General features: G+C 60.0%; 4 protein-coding genes and 1 non-coding gene across 5 annotated transcripts; 2 read left to right on the top strand and 3 right to left on the bottom strand.

The window, feature by feature from the left end:
• Positions 1-671: 671 nt before the first annotated feature.
• Positions 672-755, bottom strand: EHS24_003109. Its single transcript has one exon. It is a non-coding gene; the product is annotated as a tRNA-Lys (tRNA).
• Positions 756-1,716: 961 nt separating this feature from the next.
• Positions 1,717-5,458, top strand: EHS24_003108 (uncharacterized protein; the record flags this gene model as incomplete). The annotated part of the gene is made up of 5 exons (XM_028618811.1): positions 1,717-1,928; positions 2,350-2,438; positions 2,496-3,871; positions 3,924-4,773; positions 5,313-5,458. The coding sequence occupies 5 exons, from the start codon at positions 1,717-1,719 to the stop codon at positions 5,456-5,458; spliced, it is 2,673 nt and encodes an 890-aa protein (XP_028472699.1).
• Positions 5,459-5,854: 396 nt separating this feature from the next.
• EHS24_003107 (uncharacterized protein) lies at positions 5,855-8,673 on the bottom strand (the record flags this gene model as incomplete). Its single annotated transcript, XM_028618810.1, has 5 exons — positions 5,855-8,011; positions 8,060-8,204; positions 8,298-8,376; positions 8,414-8,473; positions 8,541-8,673. 5 exons carry the CDS (start codon positions 8,671-8,673, stop codon positions 5,855-5,857), a joined length of 2,574 nt encoding a protein of 857 aa, XP_028472698.1.
• Positions 8,674-8,988: 315 nt separating this feature from the next.
• Positions 8,989-10,393, top strand: EHS24_003106 (uncharacterized protein; the record flags this gene model as incomplete). Its single annotated transcript, XM_028618809.1, has 5 exons — positions 8,989-9,124; positions 9,313-9,685; positions 9,727-9,841; positions 9,892-10,242; positions 10,283-10,393. The coding sequence occupies 5 exons, from the start codon at positions 8,989-8,991 to the stop codon at positions 10,391-10,393; spliced, it is 1,086 nt and encodes a 361-aa protein (XP_028472697.1).
• A 1,468-nt stretch (positions 10,394-11,861) lies between these two features.
• On the bottom strand, positions 11,862-13,385 carry EHS24_003105 (uncharacterized protein; the record flags this gene model as incomplete). The annotated part of the gene is made up of 4 exons (XM_028618808.1): positions 11,862-12,375; positions 12,449-12,802; positions 12,953-13,272; positions 13,347-13,385. The coding sequence occupies 4 exons, from the start codon at positions 13,383-13,385 to the stop codon at positions 11,862-11,864; spliced, it is 1,227 nt and encodes a 408-aa protein (XP_028472696.1).
• Positions 13,386-13,823: the final 438 nt, after the last annotated feature.

The raw sequence follows: 13,823 nt of genomic DNA, 5'->3' as shown, positions 1-13,823 counted from the left end.
CCACACGACGTTTCTGCTTTTCTTCATTCTCCACTCTCCATTCGGTAGAGCAGGAGGCGCTTCGCTTCGTTAGACGCAAACCACAACAACAGCTTATAACAAAAACCACCACGATATCCACACCACGACAACAGCACAATTACCGCGCACCACCGCTCAAGCTATTCCCGTTAATTCTCAATGGTCTTGCTTTGCGTTTTCTCATCCATCTTTCCGCCTCCATCCCCCCTTCCAACCTACACTCTCCTATCCCTACCCCATCCTCACACAGCTTCGTTGCCCAAACAGTGGGAGTCACAGCCACAACCCCGCTAAATCCACCCGCCTCGGCACGGCGGGGCGGGACGGAAAACGCTGCACAATCTTAATCACCGTGTTATGAGCCATAGCGCCAGCTCTTCGACACGTCTTGCTTGTAGTGGCATGTATCAGTACTGCATGGTTCGCAAAAAGGAGTTGCATTGAAGGTCAGCGTGCACATGGAGGGATACAAAGTTGTGGGTCTCTCACGCACTGAGTATCCACCGGCTCAACACCGATATCTTATCTGCTGTATACCGACACTGTGCGGCCATTCATCATCCTCTTATGCTCAGACACTCCCCACAATCCAAAAAGACGGCAAGCACAGTCGCATTCTGTGGATACAAGTGCACAGAAGCCAAAAACAAAGCCTAGTATGGGGCTCGAACCCATGACATTTTGATGTCTTAAGTGATAAGAGTCAAACTATCTACCGACTGATATAACCAGGCTCGTTGAAACTGTAAAATGCCATTGAGACTTGAGATGTCATAGAAACGCTGCAAATGAGATATGAAGCTTCTTGGCATGTATACAAGTGTTAGAGATGGTGCAAGCCTGGATATCTGCTGCACTGCCGGCACAACCAGATCGATTAAGCGCCTTTGGCGGTGTGTCCCTATCGGGATCCAACCGGCGCCAATGGCAAGGAAGTCGACAGTGCAGTTCGGGGTTTTCTCGCCGAGCAGCATGGAGTGTGCAGTGCCCGCTTGGCCCTTGATAGGTAAAGGCTCAGCCGTCCTGGATGTCTCACTCACTACTCCGATGTTATTGCGCGTTCAAGCACCTGGCTTCTTCCAGTTTCTCCGCAGATGGGGCCCGTACGGGCACCGAAGTCCGGTTGGACGGCACGTTACTTATAAAGCTGGTTCAGTCAGCGCAGCCCACAGGCCACAGGGTGGTCCGTCGGTGCATTTCCCCACCGCTCAATTTCGGTGTCTTGATGAGGAGCTCCAGGAGTTCCGGCAGTTCCGGCTCCACTTTGCGGTGGGCGGTAGAACTGCCTCCCCGCGTACCGGGAACCAGGACTATGCAACGGCCCTGCAGCGCAGTGGATGCAGATGTATAGCGTGCGTACAGTACAGGGGAGAAGGGAAACGGGTCAACCAAGGGCCACAGCACAACCGCCATGCAGGCTGTACGAGGTGCAAGTGCGGCAATACTTCGGGGGAATAGGTTGCGCGCAGCATCGGATAATCCTCGTAACAACCAGGGCGGTTGCTCATTGCCGAGGAACACCCCGCGCACCGTTCCGGGACCATGAACACGAATGCCCCCAATGTCCCTCCCCCCCGAACCTGTGGGCCGTGGGCATACATATACGTGACGTGCTCCCCGACGTGCCCCCTCCTCATCTCCATCCTTGTCCACACATCTGTGCTACCCCAGCCAAGAGGCATAGAAAAGCCCAAGATGACTGTCCAGGCCGCCTCTTCTGCCAACTCCACCTCCGACCTCAAGAACAACAGCACCCGTGCAAGCACCAGCTACCTGAACCGCAAGGTCAGCGCACCCCTCCCTAGCAACATGGACCTCTCCTTCCTCGACGCCTCGATTCCCGAGCTTGTCAAGCAGCTCACCATCGACGAGAAGGTCAGCCTGCTGGCTGGCAAGAACTGGTGGGAGTGAGTACTGCTTTCCCGTCTCTCGTGCACCCCTTTCTCTCGTCTTCTCGCATACCCATGTGGGGCTGCTGTACTGCTGTACTGCGCACTGCCGTGGTTGTGGTCTTTTCATTTGGCCGCCGCTTGCCGCTTGGCCGCCACTCCCCGGATCCCCGGACTGTGCTCCGCGCATGCCGTGCCAATGATCCAGGGATTTGCCGAAAGCCCAGCTTGGCCAGCTTGGCACCCATCGGCAGACGCTGGCCAGCTGGAGTGGACTGGCCGGACTGGCAATGGTATATCGGGATATTGGGAACGACATGTCCCAGAGATCCAGAGACAAGCGCCTCCATGACCCAGATCGGTCTTTCCACACAACCCAACGGTCATGAAGGAGGCCCGAAAAACACGTCCACAAGATCTCAGCTGACGCACATTTCAGGACTGTCGAGATCCCCCGCCTCAACATCCCGAGCCTCAAGGTCACCGACGGCCCCAATGGTGCTCGTGGTGGCAGCTTCTACAAGATGAGTGAGTGACGATTATGGGAATGCTCTCGATGGAATAACAACAACTGACGCCGTTTAGTCGCCGCGTCGGCCCTTCCCAACGCGACCTGCGTGGGTGCCGCCTTCGATGCCGATCTCACCGCCGAGGCCGGCCGCCTCCTTGCCGCCGAGGCCAAGGCCCGCGGCGCCTCCTGCCTGCTCGCTCCCACTGTCAACATCCAGCGCTCGCCTCTCGGTGGCCGTGCCTTTGAGAGCTTCAGCGAGGACCCCACTCTCTCTGGTCTCACCGCTGCTGCGTACATCAACGGTCTGCAGGAGAACGGCGTGTCGGCCACTATCAAGCACTTTGTTGCCAACGACCAGGAGCACGAGCGTAACGGCTCCGACTCGATTGTCGCTCCCCGCCCCCTCCGTGAGGTCTACCTCCGTCCCTTCCAGATCGCCCAGCGCCTCGCCAAGCCCGGTGCCTACATGACTAGCTACAACAAGCTCAACGGAACCCACTGCTCTGAGAACAAGTGGCTGCTCGGCGACCTCCTCCGCAAGGAGTGGGCCTTTGACGGCCTTGTCATGTCCGACTGGTACGGTACTTACAGCACCGACTTGGGCATCAACGCTGGCCTCGACCTTGAGATGCCCGGTGGTGCGGACACCTGGCGCAACCAGCGCTACGTCAGCCGCCTCATCTCCGCCCACAAGATTGACCCTCGCACCATCGACGAGCGTGCCACCAAGGTTCTGACCTGGGTTCAGAAGTGGGCGCGCCTGAGCCCCGAGGAGGTCTATGGCGACCACTCGGAGCGCACCCGTACCGAGGACCGCGACAACGACGCTGCTCTCCTTCGCCGCCTTGCCAGCGAGGGTATTGTTCTCCTCAAGAACGACAACGAGGTCCTTCCCGTCAAGCAGGGCAAGGTCTGCGTTATTGGACCCAACGCCAAGGCCAGGGTCATCACCGGTGGTGGCAGTGCCGAGCTCCGCGCTGCTTGGTCGGTTAACCCATGGGAGGGTCTTGTCAACAACGCCCCCGAGGGTGTCGAGCTCAGCTACAAGCTCGGCTGTGAGACCGCCAAGTTCCTCCCCGTCCTTGACGAGCACTTTACCACTCTCGACGGCAAGGCCGGTTACGACATCAACTTCTACGCGGTTGACGCTGAGACTGGCAAGGTCGCCGAGGCCCCCACCGTTAAGGACTGGGGAGACCGCTCGCAGATCTTCCTCGCCGACTTCCACCACCCCGACCTCGGCGGCGACTATGTTACCGAGCTGCTTGCCACCTTCACCGCGCCCATCAACGGCGGTTACGAGTTTGGCATCACCGGCACTGGCCAGAGCTGGCTCTACATCGACAACGAGGTTGTTATCGACAACTCGAAGAACCAGACCATGGGCACCCAGTTCTTCGGAAACGGCACCGTCGAGGTCAAGAAGGTCGTCCAGGTTAAGAAGGGCAACGTAAGTAGTACAAACCCACTGTGGCACCTTCGTTTCACTGACATTTGCACAGACTTACGCCATTCGTGTCGTCCACGACACCCGTCGTCCCTCGGACCGCACCACCCAGGCTGGTCCTTTCACCATCACGGGTATCCGCATCGGTGCCGCTGAGGCATACGACGAGGACCAGGCTATTCTTGACGCCGTTGCCGCCGCCAAGTCGGCCGACCGTGTCGTTCTCGTAGCCGGTCTCAACCCCGACTGGGAGACTGAGGGCTACGACCGCTCCACCTTGTCACTCCCCCTCCGCTGCGATGACCTCATCACCGCCGTCGCCGAGGCCAACCCCAACACTGTTGTTGTCCTCCAGTGCGGCTCTGCCGTCTCGATGCCCTGGGTCAACAAGGTCGCCGGTATCGTGCAGGCCTGGTACGGCGGTAACGAGGCCGGTAACGCCATCGCCGACGTCATCTACGGCCGCCAGGTTCCCGCCGGTCGTCTCCCCGTCTCCTTCCCCAAGAGCGAGCGTGACATTGCCGCGTCGCAGAACTTCAAGTCGGCCCGCACTCGTGTCCACTACGAGGAGGGCATTTGGGTCGGCTACAAGCACCACAACGCTCGCGGCATCGAGCCTCTCTTCCCCTTCGGCCACGGTCTCTCGTACACGAGCTTCAAGTACGACGACCTCAAGGTCGAGGCCCCCCAGGGCTCCACCGCCGCCGACTGGAGCCTCAAGGCTTCGATCAACGTCACCAACACTGGCAGCGTCACCGCCGACCACAGTGTCCACTTCTACACTGCTCCCCCTCCCGAGACCGCCACGGGCCTCAAGCACCCCGAGGTCGCCCTCCAGGCGTTCAAGAAGGTCTACAACCTCCAGCCTGGCCAGACCCAGCGTGTCGAGGTCGACCTTGACAAGTGTGAGTACTCTTTTCGGATTCTGTGGACGTGTTGTTGGGGACGCGGGAGTCGCAAGTGCGCGATCTGCAGGAGCCACAGGATGTGCGGACGTCGGCGGGTGCTGGGCGTCCGCATTCCTCCTGTTCGCTTGCACCAGTCCCCAGACTAGCGCTGCCGATCAACGAGTGGGGTGTGGCGCAGCTGCGCTTTTGTCTCGGCCTCGATGCTCGCCTTTCGGGTGCACCAGTTCTTTTGTCGCTCGATCATGTGAACATGAGAGCCACTGCTGGGGAATGCCACTCCCACAAGGGTTGGAGAGGCGCTAGGGTGGCAAAAGCGCCGACGGCGTTCCGCCACATCATTCGGGCTGTTGCAATCGAGAGTGTGTGTTGTCCGATGTGGCCGTGGAGGTGGACGCTTGTCATGCTTGTGACAAGTGGACTATCCACCCGTCCTTCGGGCGAGCGACACTTTCGGCCTCGAGCTTAGCCCGTCTGCCATAATCCCCTCCCCTCCCGCATCCCACCACTGTTTGTTTCTTTAGCTGACCCCATCGCAGACGCCATCTCCCACTGGGACGAGGGCTACGACACCTGGACCACCGAGATTGGTACTTGGGCCGTCAAGGTCGGTGTCGACGCGCAGACCATGGTCGCCAGCGGCGACTTCGAGGTCAAGGAGAACATGGAGTGGCGCGGTCTCTAAGCGGAAAAGCAGTTTAAAGCATCGAGTGAAGAAACGGATCAGTGGATCGTCTCAGTAGCCCTCCAAAAGTTTCAATGTGTAGTATTGTCCATGTGCAGAATAAATGCATAAATGCCTGTCAACGTCCCTGTCCATGCCCGAAACCTCTGTGTATATCTGCGAGCTGCTACCGTCAGGTGCAGTATTCGTAGACAGTTTCTGCTGTATGTGCAGAATGATTGCATAAATGCGTGTCAATGCCCGAAACGTCTGTGCAGCTCTGTGATCTGTCACCGTGCCAAAGGCTCAATCAATGCACTGTAACAGTACAGCGCCGTATCCGTAGACAGTGTCTATGTGCAGAATGAATGCATACATGCCTGTCAATGCCAGAAACTCAAACCTCTGCTACCGTACTCATTCGGCATCCTGTCCACCCCTCCTCCTCCTGTGCTTAACGGCCTCGCGGTGCTTCCTCTTCCAGCCCTGGGTAAGCTCCAGACGACGAGCCTCCCAGCGCTTCTTCATGTCCTCGTCGGTTTCGGCCTCGTAGAATCCAGCACGCTTCTTGGTCGCCACCGGTGCGGCAGCAACAGGCTGGGCAGTACGCGTGTCCTGGCCCCAACGGCCTGGAGCGGCCGCGCCACCCCAGCGCGAAGGGCCGGCACTGCCCACGTCGTACGAGTTGGCGTTCTCGTAGGGGTTGCTGGCAGCGCCGTACGCATCATGGCCGCCTTGCTGGTCGCCGCCGTAACCCTCATCGTGACCCTCGCCCTCACCGTCGGCCTCGGGCTCTGGCTCGGGAGCGAGAAGACTGCGCGCCTCGCCGCGCTTCACAGGGCGGACGGGCAGGGGGAAGAAGAGGGGGATGTTGGTGTCGGGGTCGAACGTGCTGCGCTGGACAGCGGCGAGCACCTCGAGTTCGGGGGCGTTCTTGGAAGTCGGCAGGGGAACGTCGATGGTTTCGTCAATCTCAAGGTCCGGAGCCAGTGTGCCCATGAGCGAGAACGAGGATGTCTTGGCAGCTGCGGGGGCGAACATGGCCTTCAGCTTGCCAGGGACAGCAGCTGCGGGGCCAGACTGCTTGATGTCCTCGTCGTCGGATTCCTCAGAGCCCGAGTCTGAAGAGTCTGAGTCTGAAGAGTCCGAGTCAGAGTCCGACGAGTCAGAGTCTGAATCTGATCCCGAGCCACTGGACGAGTCGTCGCTCGAGTCATCGCTGGACTCTTCCTTCTTGTCGTTCTTGGCCTTGTCGTTCTCCTTCTTGCTCTCCTCTTCACTGTCCGAAGAGTCTGATGAGCCCGAGCTAGAAGATCCGGATGAGCTGGACGAGTCCGAGTCCGAGTCCGAGTCCGAGTCCGATCCCGAGTCCTCTGACTCGTCGGGGATAGGACCACCACCGACCTGCGGACGGCCCCTCATGAACGAGTCGTCGCCGTCGTCCGAGTCCGAGTCAGAGTCCATGTCCGGGAGGTTGACGCCAACATGCTTTGCGGTGGGAAACTTGTCGAAATCCATGGTCTGCTGCACGCTTGACCTAGACCTCGCGTACGCGGGGGCCACCTCGGGGCTAGGAGCAGAAGCCCGCGCAACAACAACCTCAAAGTCGTCGTCATCGGCGGCAGTCTGGGGCTTGAGGGCCGAGTAGTCGAGGTCGTCGTCAGAGTCCGACTCGGCGTAGCCGGTCCACGAGTGCTTGACGACGGGGGCGGGAGCCTTGTCGGCCTTGACGTCCAGGAGTGACGAGATGACGTTCAGCGCACCCGAGCGCTCTGCGGCACCGATGGCACGGATCTTCTCGGGAACGGCGGGGACAACAGGAGCAGTGTCGTCGCTGTCGCTGTCCTCGGCGGCGCGCGCACGCTTGAGAGAGGCAGCGGCAGCGACTGGTGCGGTGGAGACGGGCGATGGGCTGGGCGACTTGGACGGAACTGAGGCGTCGGCATCATCGCTCTCCTCCTCCAGCTCCTTGCGGACAGGGAAGAGAGGTGATTCGGCGCTGGCGGCCACATCAGAGTCACTGGCGCTCTCCTCCGGCAGCTCCTTGCGGACGGGGAACAGAGGAGAGCTGTCCTCGGCCTCGGTACCCTCACGAACGGGGAACAGTGGCGAGTCGGCACGGGCAGGGAACAGAGGAGAGTCGGCGCGAGTGGGGAACAGAGGCGATCCCTCGCGAGCTGGGAAGAGGTCCGAAGAATCAGACTGGCCAGCCTCACTGCCAAACTCAAACTCGTACGCGTCCTCCTCGTCGCCGACGCGGGGCCTACGGGCCCACACGGCAGTCTCCTCGTCGCCCCTGCGCCACCATCCAAGAAGCACGCGGCCTTCCTCGTCGGCATCCTCGGCCTCGTCGGCATCCTCAAACTCCCACTCGGGAACCTCGCTTGCGGGTGTCACCTCGCCGTTCAGAATGAGGTGTTCACGCGCCCATCGGCGTGGGTCGATCACGCGGCGGTGTGCACGGACAGGAGGACGAGCTGAAGAGTTGCGGACGGCATCGAGAGGTGCGGGGATGGGGTGGGTCGGGCGCATGGACATGGGACGGATCAGGTGGCCGTTGTCGTTGACCCAGAACTCGTGGACGTCAGAGCTGAACAGAAGACATAGGCTACGGTAGCTTACTGTGCGGTGGGTAAAGTTCTTGGTGGTAACGAGGCTCATGTCCTGAGCCTCCTTGCAGCCGCCGTTAAGAACGACGGCGCGGCGGAGACGCCTGCTTGTGCGGCGGGCGGCGTCGCCGGCCGGAGCGTTGCGGTCGGCAACAAGCCTGTCATGTCAGTCATGCCCGGATGTCTCTTGGGCTATGCCACGAGTGCGTAGGTGCCATATCCCTCCTGAATAGTGTCCACGATGCACTCACTTTGCATCGTAACGAGGCTTGGCCTCTGCCAAACGGAGCTGGGCACCGCGCCACATGGCGCCGGACATGATGTTCAAGCCTGTCTGTTAGTTTTGAGCTACGAACCGCAAGCTCACACTTCCTCAGCTGAGCCGGAGTGGTCTCAATGGTAAGGAAAGCAAACGGCCGATGCTGACCTGGCAGGGTTAGCTCGATTGTCTCATGAGTGACAGTGCCAGTTGGAGGTGACACTGGAGGACTCACCGAGGGCATCGATACCCATCTCCTCAACCTCCTGGACGGTGCCAAAGCTGCGAAAGCGGTCACGCAGGTGGTCTGCCGTAATCGAGGGCGTGATTCCGCCAATATGCAGGCGTTTTGTGACTGTCTCGCCCATGGCTGTGGTTGTTATGGATGTTCAGGTCGTTCCAGTTGCGAGAAATCTCAACAGAGAGAGCCATCTGACTTCCGTCACAACTTCTCGGAGGTCACGTGATAGTTGAATAGGAAGTGGAGGTTATTATGTGCCTGGTAGAGCATTAGAAGCCATATTCCTAATGTCATTACCTAAACACACCGGGTGACTGGACGCGTCCAACGCGTTCTCCCACGGCCCACACATTGTTGTTGTTGCGGCTGCTTCGTTGTCCTGCTCTTGTCACCATCTCCTCCATCATCACCACAAAACAACCCTACGGCGGAACCGTGCACCATGGCCGCTAACGGTCATCCAGCGCTCCGCGCCACCGACTTGCATCGCATCTACATCCAGTCCCTCCTCAGTCGTCGTGCAATGACCGAAGATGTCGCCATTGAAATGTACCGCCGCGCCGTCAGCGCCGTGCTCCGTGAGTACTCTGCACGACGGTGAAGCAAAGTCCAGCACTGACACTGCTGTATCCTCTGTTTCTTGATATGCGCATCTTACTCGTCACCCCCATTGCCCTCTCCTCGCCAACCAAACCGGCCAAACCGCACCTTCCTCCGTTCTGTGCCCCTGCACATGACCGCCTTCCCTGCCGTTCACCCTCTGCAGATACCCACCCCGACTTTGTTCCTGCACACCAGCGTAACCGCAGTGGCCTGAAAGACTTTCTCGACGAGATCTCGGTCTTGCTCGAGGAAGTGAGCATGTACGTGAGGCGTGGGCAAGAGGGCAAACACATCTGGGTTGTCCTGTGCAACACCGAGGCCGGTGACATTGCCCAACATGCGACCGACCTCACCCCTCTCGAGATTACATTCTACCGTACCGTCGTCGAGGCAATTATCACGTCCTACCCGGCCAACTCGGTCTCGACCGCCGAGGCCCTCCACCAGACTGCCGAGCTCGAGAGCACGATGAAGCGGTCCGATGCCGAGCACCTCCTTTCGGCGCTCGTGTCGCGCCAGTGGCTCGCAAAGTCGAAGTAAGCTTTAGGCATGCGTAGCAACAGACGTTGACCTCTAGGCGCGGTCGATACTCGTTGGCTCCTCGCGCAATGCTCGAGCTTGACCACTACCTCAAGGAGACGTACGAGGACTATGTGCAAAAGTGCAAGCAGTGTGAGAGGCTGATGTTGTCGGTGAGTACCGCTTGGCTGGCATCTGTCCGTTGCTCTGTCTGACGTCCCAGGGTGTTGCATGCGACGCAGGCGACTGCGACGCTCACTACCACACGCACTGCTACGACAAGATCAAAGGCTCCCCCCGTCCCAAGTGTCGCCAATGCCAGGCCGACTTGAACGAGATCCAGCCACGCGCTATCGGCGAGGGCGCGATTGGGCGCAACGAGGACACCTGGACGAACGCCCAACGCAAGCGCAAGCGTCCCAGCCGCGCGAACGGCAATGGCCGCGACGACGATGACGATGAAGAGGATGGAAATGGTGCTTCACTGGAAGAAGAGGAGGTCGATCGATTCACGCAGTCTCAAGCCCAGTCGCAATCGCAATCGCAGTCACAATCTCAAAGCCAGGCCGGGCCCGTAAGTTTCTTTTATTCCGTGTGTCTCAGCTCACACGCAGTCGCGCCGCAGGAGTGGTCGGGAGACCTTGGTTCCTGACAGCATCGACGACGACGACGACGACCACGACGACCACGACGACGAGAGCGCGCCACCCCGCCGCCGTCGATGAGAGAAAAGCGTCCGACTGAGGCGAAGAGGGGGTGGGTGGCGGCCGGGATGGTGTGTATGTGGGGAGACCGCCAGTGGCGTGCGGGGCCGACTTTCAAGCCTCTCGCGCATTAAGCTGCGCTTTGTTCCCCCATTCTGGCGCGTCTGGCGTACGGGCGAGTGCCGTGGCGCACAGATAGTCTGCTCGGTCGAACTCTGCTAGTGTCGGTGCTGGCGGGCAGTCTGCCAGCAGTGGCGTTGGTGTGTTGTCCGCGGCTGTAGGCGGTGGGGCGGTGGGGATGATGGGTGGTGGTGTCTCTCTCGAGCTCGAGCTGGAGCGGACAGGCGGACGATGCGCCGTCCGCTCCGCTCGGTGCCGGTGCGGAGGCACTCGCCATAGATCCCAGGCCCATTGCGTGTGCACAGAAGGTGTGGACTAAGGGAGCATGTGGACGGGCCGTGGACCATGAGCATGTATCATATGATGTGTTTCTTCCTGTTCTGTGTGTTCCGAATGTGGCATCGAAATGTCGTTTGGGGGTCACCATCACTCGCAACGAACACCCTCTTTCGGAGAGGGCAAGGCTTTTTTTTTCTCTTTCTTTCTTTCTCTCGCTGTGCCTGCCTTGCGAGTGCTCGAGCGCCAGAACGCTAAGATCGTGTACACGAGGCCGCCGGGACCTGGGCCTTTTGGGCGTTGCCGTTGCCGTAGACAAAACGCCAAACGCACCAGGACACAAGGACTCGAGGACCAAATTTGCGCGCATCAGGATGAAATGACCAGACACGCAAAACGTACGATTCTATGGCTTGGCCCCCCACCTGTGATCCTGCAACGGCCTTTCACACGCACGCACCCACGCCCATACTCTGCACTCTGTACTCTGTGACCCTTGACCTGACGGTGCGAGTGGAGCAGGCAGGTACAGGTTTGAAACAAAGCCTCCCAGACAGTATTATACGTTTAGCAGTGGTCATGCCGGCCAGTGGAGTGGCAGTGGAGCATGGGGAGCATGGAAGCAGCAAACTGATGCAGGACCCTGCGCCTCTCGTCAGTGCAGCCAAGCAAGCTCCACTAGAGTAGCCTCCATGCAAGCAAGCGTCCGACAAAAGGTCGTATAGTCTACACCTGATGCATGACACTACAAATTCGTGAGGTCGTCCAGCGTTCTCTACATAAAAAAGCCTGGAAATGATACGGAAAAGACAGAAAAAAAGACAATGACGGCGCGACCGGCAGATATTTTGCTGCGGCGCTGCCGCGGCCTCGCGGATAGATGTCCCGGCGGCCACCCAACGTACAGTCGATGATGGATAGATAAAACAAAGTGGGCCCAGATGGAGCGGTGGTGGTGGTGGTGGTGTGAGGGGGGGTGTGCTGGGATGGTGGGTGGGAGGAGGGTCTAAGGGGGTGGGGAGGTATTTTTTGGTGGATTTCTTCTGACACAACCTACGCCTAGGTTCTTCTTCTTTCACAGGGGCCCATGTCTCTAGGCCTTTTCGTCGGCGACCTTTTCATAGTCGCCAAACGTCATGCTGGCCTTGCTGTCCGCACGGGAACGGCGGCCAGTCGTAGCCGTGCCGGGCGGGAAGCGGACGCGCTTGTTGTGCTTGCGACGACGCGTGCTGCCTGTGCCGCAGATGGGCTTGAGACCCGCCAGTCCAATGGTCTTGTGGACCACTCCGCTGTCGTCCGCGTCGTACAGGGTCTCACCCTCGTCGTACTCGTTTGGGTGCGGGAAGGGGTATCCATCGGCCTCGGACATACGGTCCACGAGGTCGCGCGGGTGGGGCGAGGGGGAGCGAGCATCGCTGACCGAACTCATGCTGCCACGAGCAGCGCGGGAAGCACGGTATTTTTCCTCGAGGGGGAGGCTTGCCCTGACGGCACACGGCGAGGCGAGTGTGTTGAGGGTGGTGAGGGACGAGTCGGAGCGGAGGTGGTTGAGCCCGGGGAGATCGGCGGCGACCTGCTGAGCACCGGGAGGTCCACCTGCAGGTCCGCTGGGGATGCAGGTGTGCTGACACCCGAGTCATCTTCGGCCCAGCACACGGTCTCAGCTGGAGTGACAACCACCCCTGGGGTGGGGTCGTAGGGGATGTCGGTGGAGAGGGGACAACGGGAGTGGAGACGGTGCGGCGGGTGGAGAATGCCGGCGGAGGAGAGGGGAGAGCATGAGGGGTGGTGGACGGCGACTGGGCAAAGCTCGTGGGGGAGTCGGGGACGACAATGTCGGTGATCGAGGTCTGGAGAGGCAAGACGTCGAGGGAGCGGTGGCGGACGTGACTTTGACGGTTGCCCATGGACCCCTGGGTGGCACGCGAGTGGGTGCTGGTCGCGCTGGGCGGGCGTGGCGGGGCCTCGCGGCCGTCGACAAACGTTGGGGTGGTTGGCTGGGAGGTACGGTGTCCATCTACCTTGCACATGCGGCTGATGGCGAGTCAGCAAGATTCATCAAAGAACCCAAAAGGGGACTGCGGTGTGGGTTGCGTCAAGTTGACACGACCACTGGCGCACACGCGGCAGAGTGCCACTGATCCTTCCGCCCTGAGGAGCCTCCGTTGATGCAAGTCTACTCACCTGCCATATGCACTGGAGAGTGCACGCTGTCGCCGGGACTCGGCCTCTCGACGACGGGCACGACCTTGACGCTCTTCGCGGCGCTCCTCCCACCGGCGGTCGGCATACTCGACAATGCTCAGTGGACGGGACGAGGCGGTCGAGTGGTTTGAGCTGTGCGAGTGGCGGAGCTCGGCGTCTTCCGGTGCTGGCAGCCGGCCAAGGAGAGATGCGAGGTGGTTGAACGGGCGAGTGCGCGGGACGGGTGCGGTCAACACGGTGTGTGGGGGAGGGAACTGGGACGAAGGGGAGACATCGAGGAGGAGGGGTTGACGCTCAGGCTGGTATAGAGTTGGGGTGGTCAGCAGTGGCAACCAGGTTGTTGTTGGCGGAAATATACCCCTTCAGGACTCACCGCCAGCGGCCAGAAGCAGAGGGACGAGAGCCAGCTCATGGCAAGCAACGAATGTGAGTGTTCAGTGTAATGGACCTTGCTGGCAAAGAGGGCCGTAAAGTAACGGTATATGTATGATGAATGGAAAAGGGGCAGGCGTGATGACGAAAGGAGTCGGGGTGTCGAACTTGTGAAAGGGGGGTGATGGACTGTGAGACGCGCTGTGCGGGGGTCCCGGTGTTCTTTTGTATTGTGTGTGGATCGTGTGTGCTCGCTGTTGGTTGCGCACCCGACGGCGCGATGGCCGCCGTGGATCTGATCGTAGAGAGGGAGGGGGAGGGGGAGGGGGCACGAAAGATGGGCGACGGAAAACAAGGAGGCTTTGGAAAATGTCAGACGATGGAGAGATATGGAGAGGGGGTGGTGTGTGGGTCGTTGTGACGACGGCGCTTTTGATGGATTCCTTTGATCCTTTTCTCGCACACACACCCCCGGGTC

This window comes from Apiotrichum porosum (genome assembly GCF_003942205.1).
Source record: "Apiotrichum porosum strain DSM 27194 chromosome Unknown scaffold_15, whole genome shotgun sequence".
NCBI lineage: Eukaryota > Fungi > Basidiomycota > Tremellomycetes > Trichosporonales > Trichosporonaceae > Apiotrichum > Apiotrichum porosum.
Note: the sequence above shows the minus strand (reverse complement) of the source record. Positions and strands in the feature narration are given on the sequence as shown.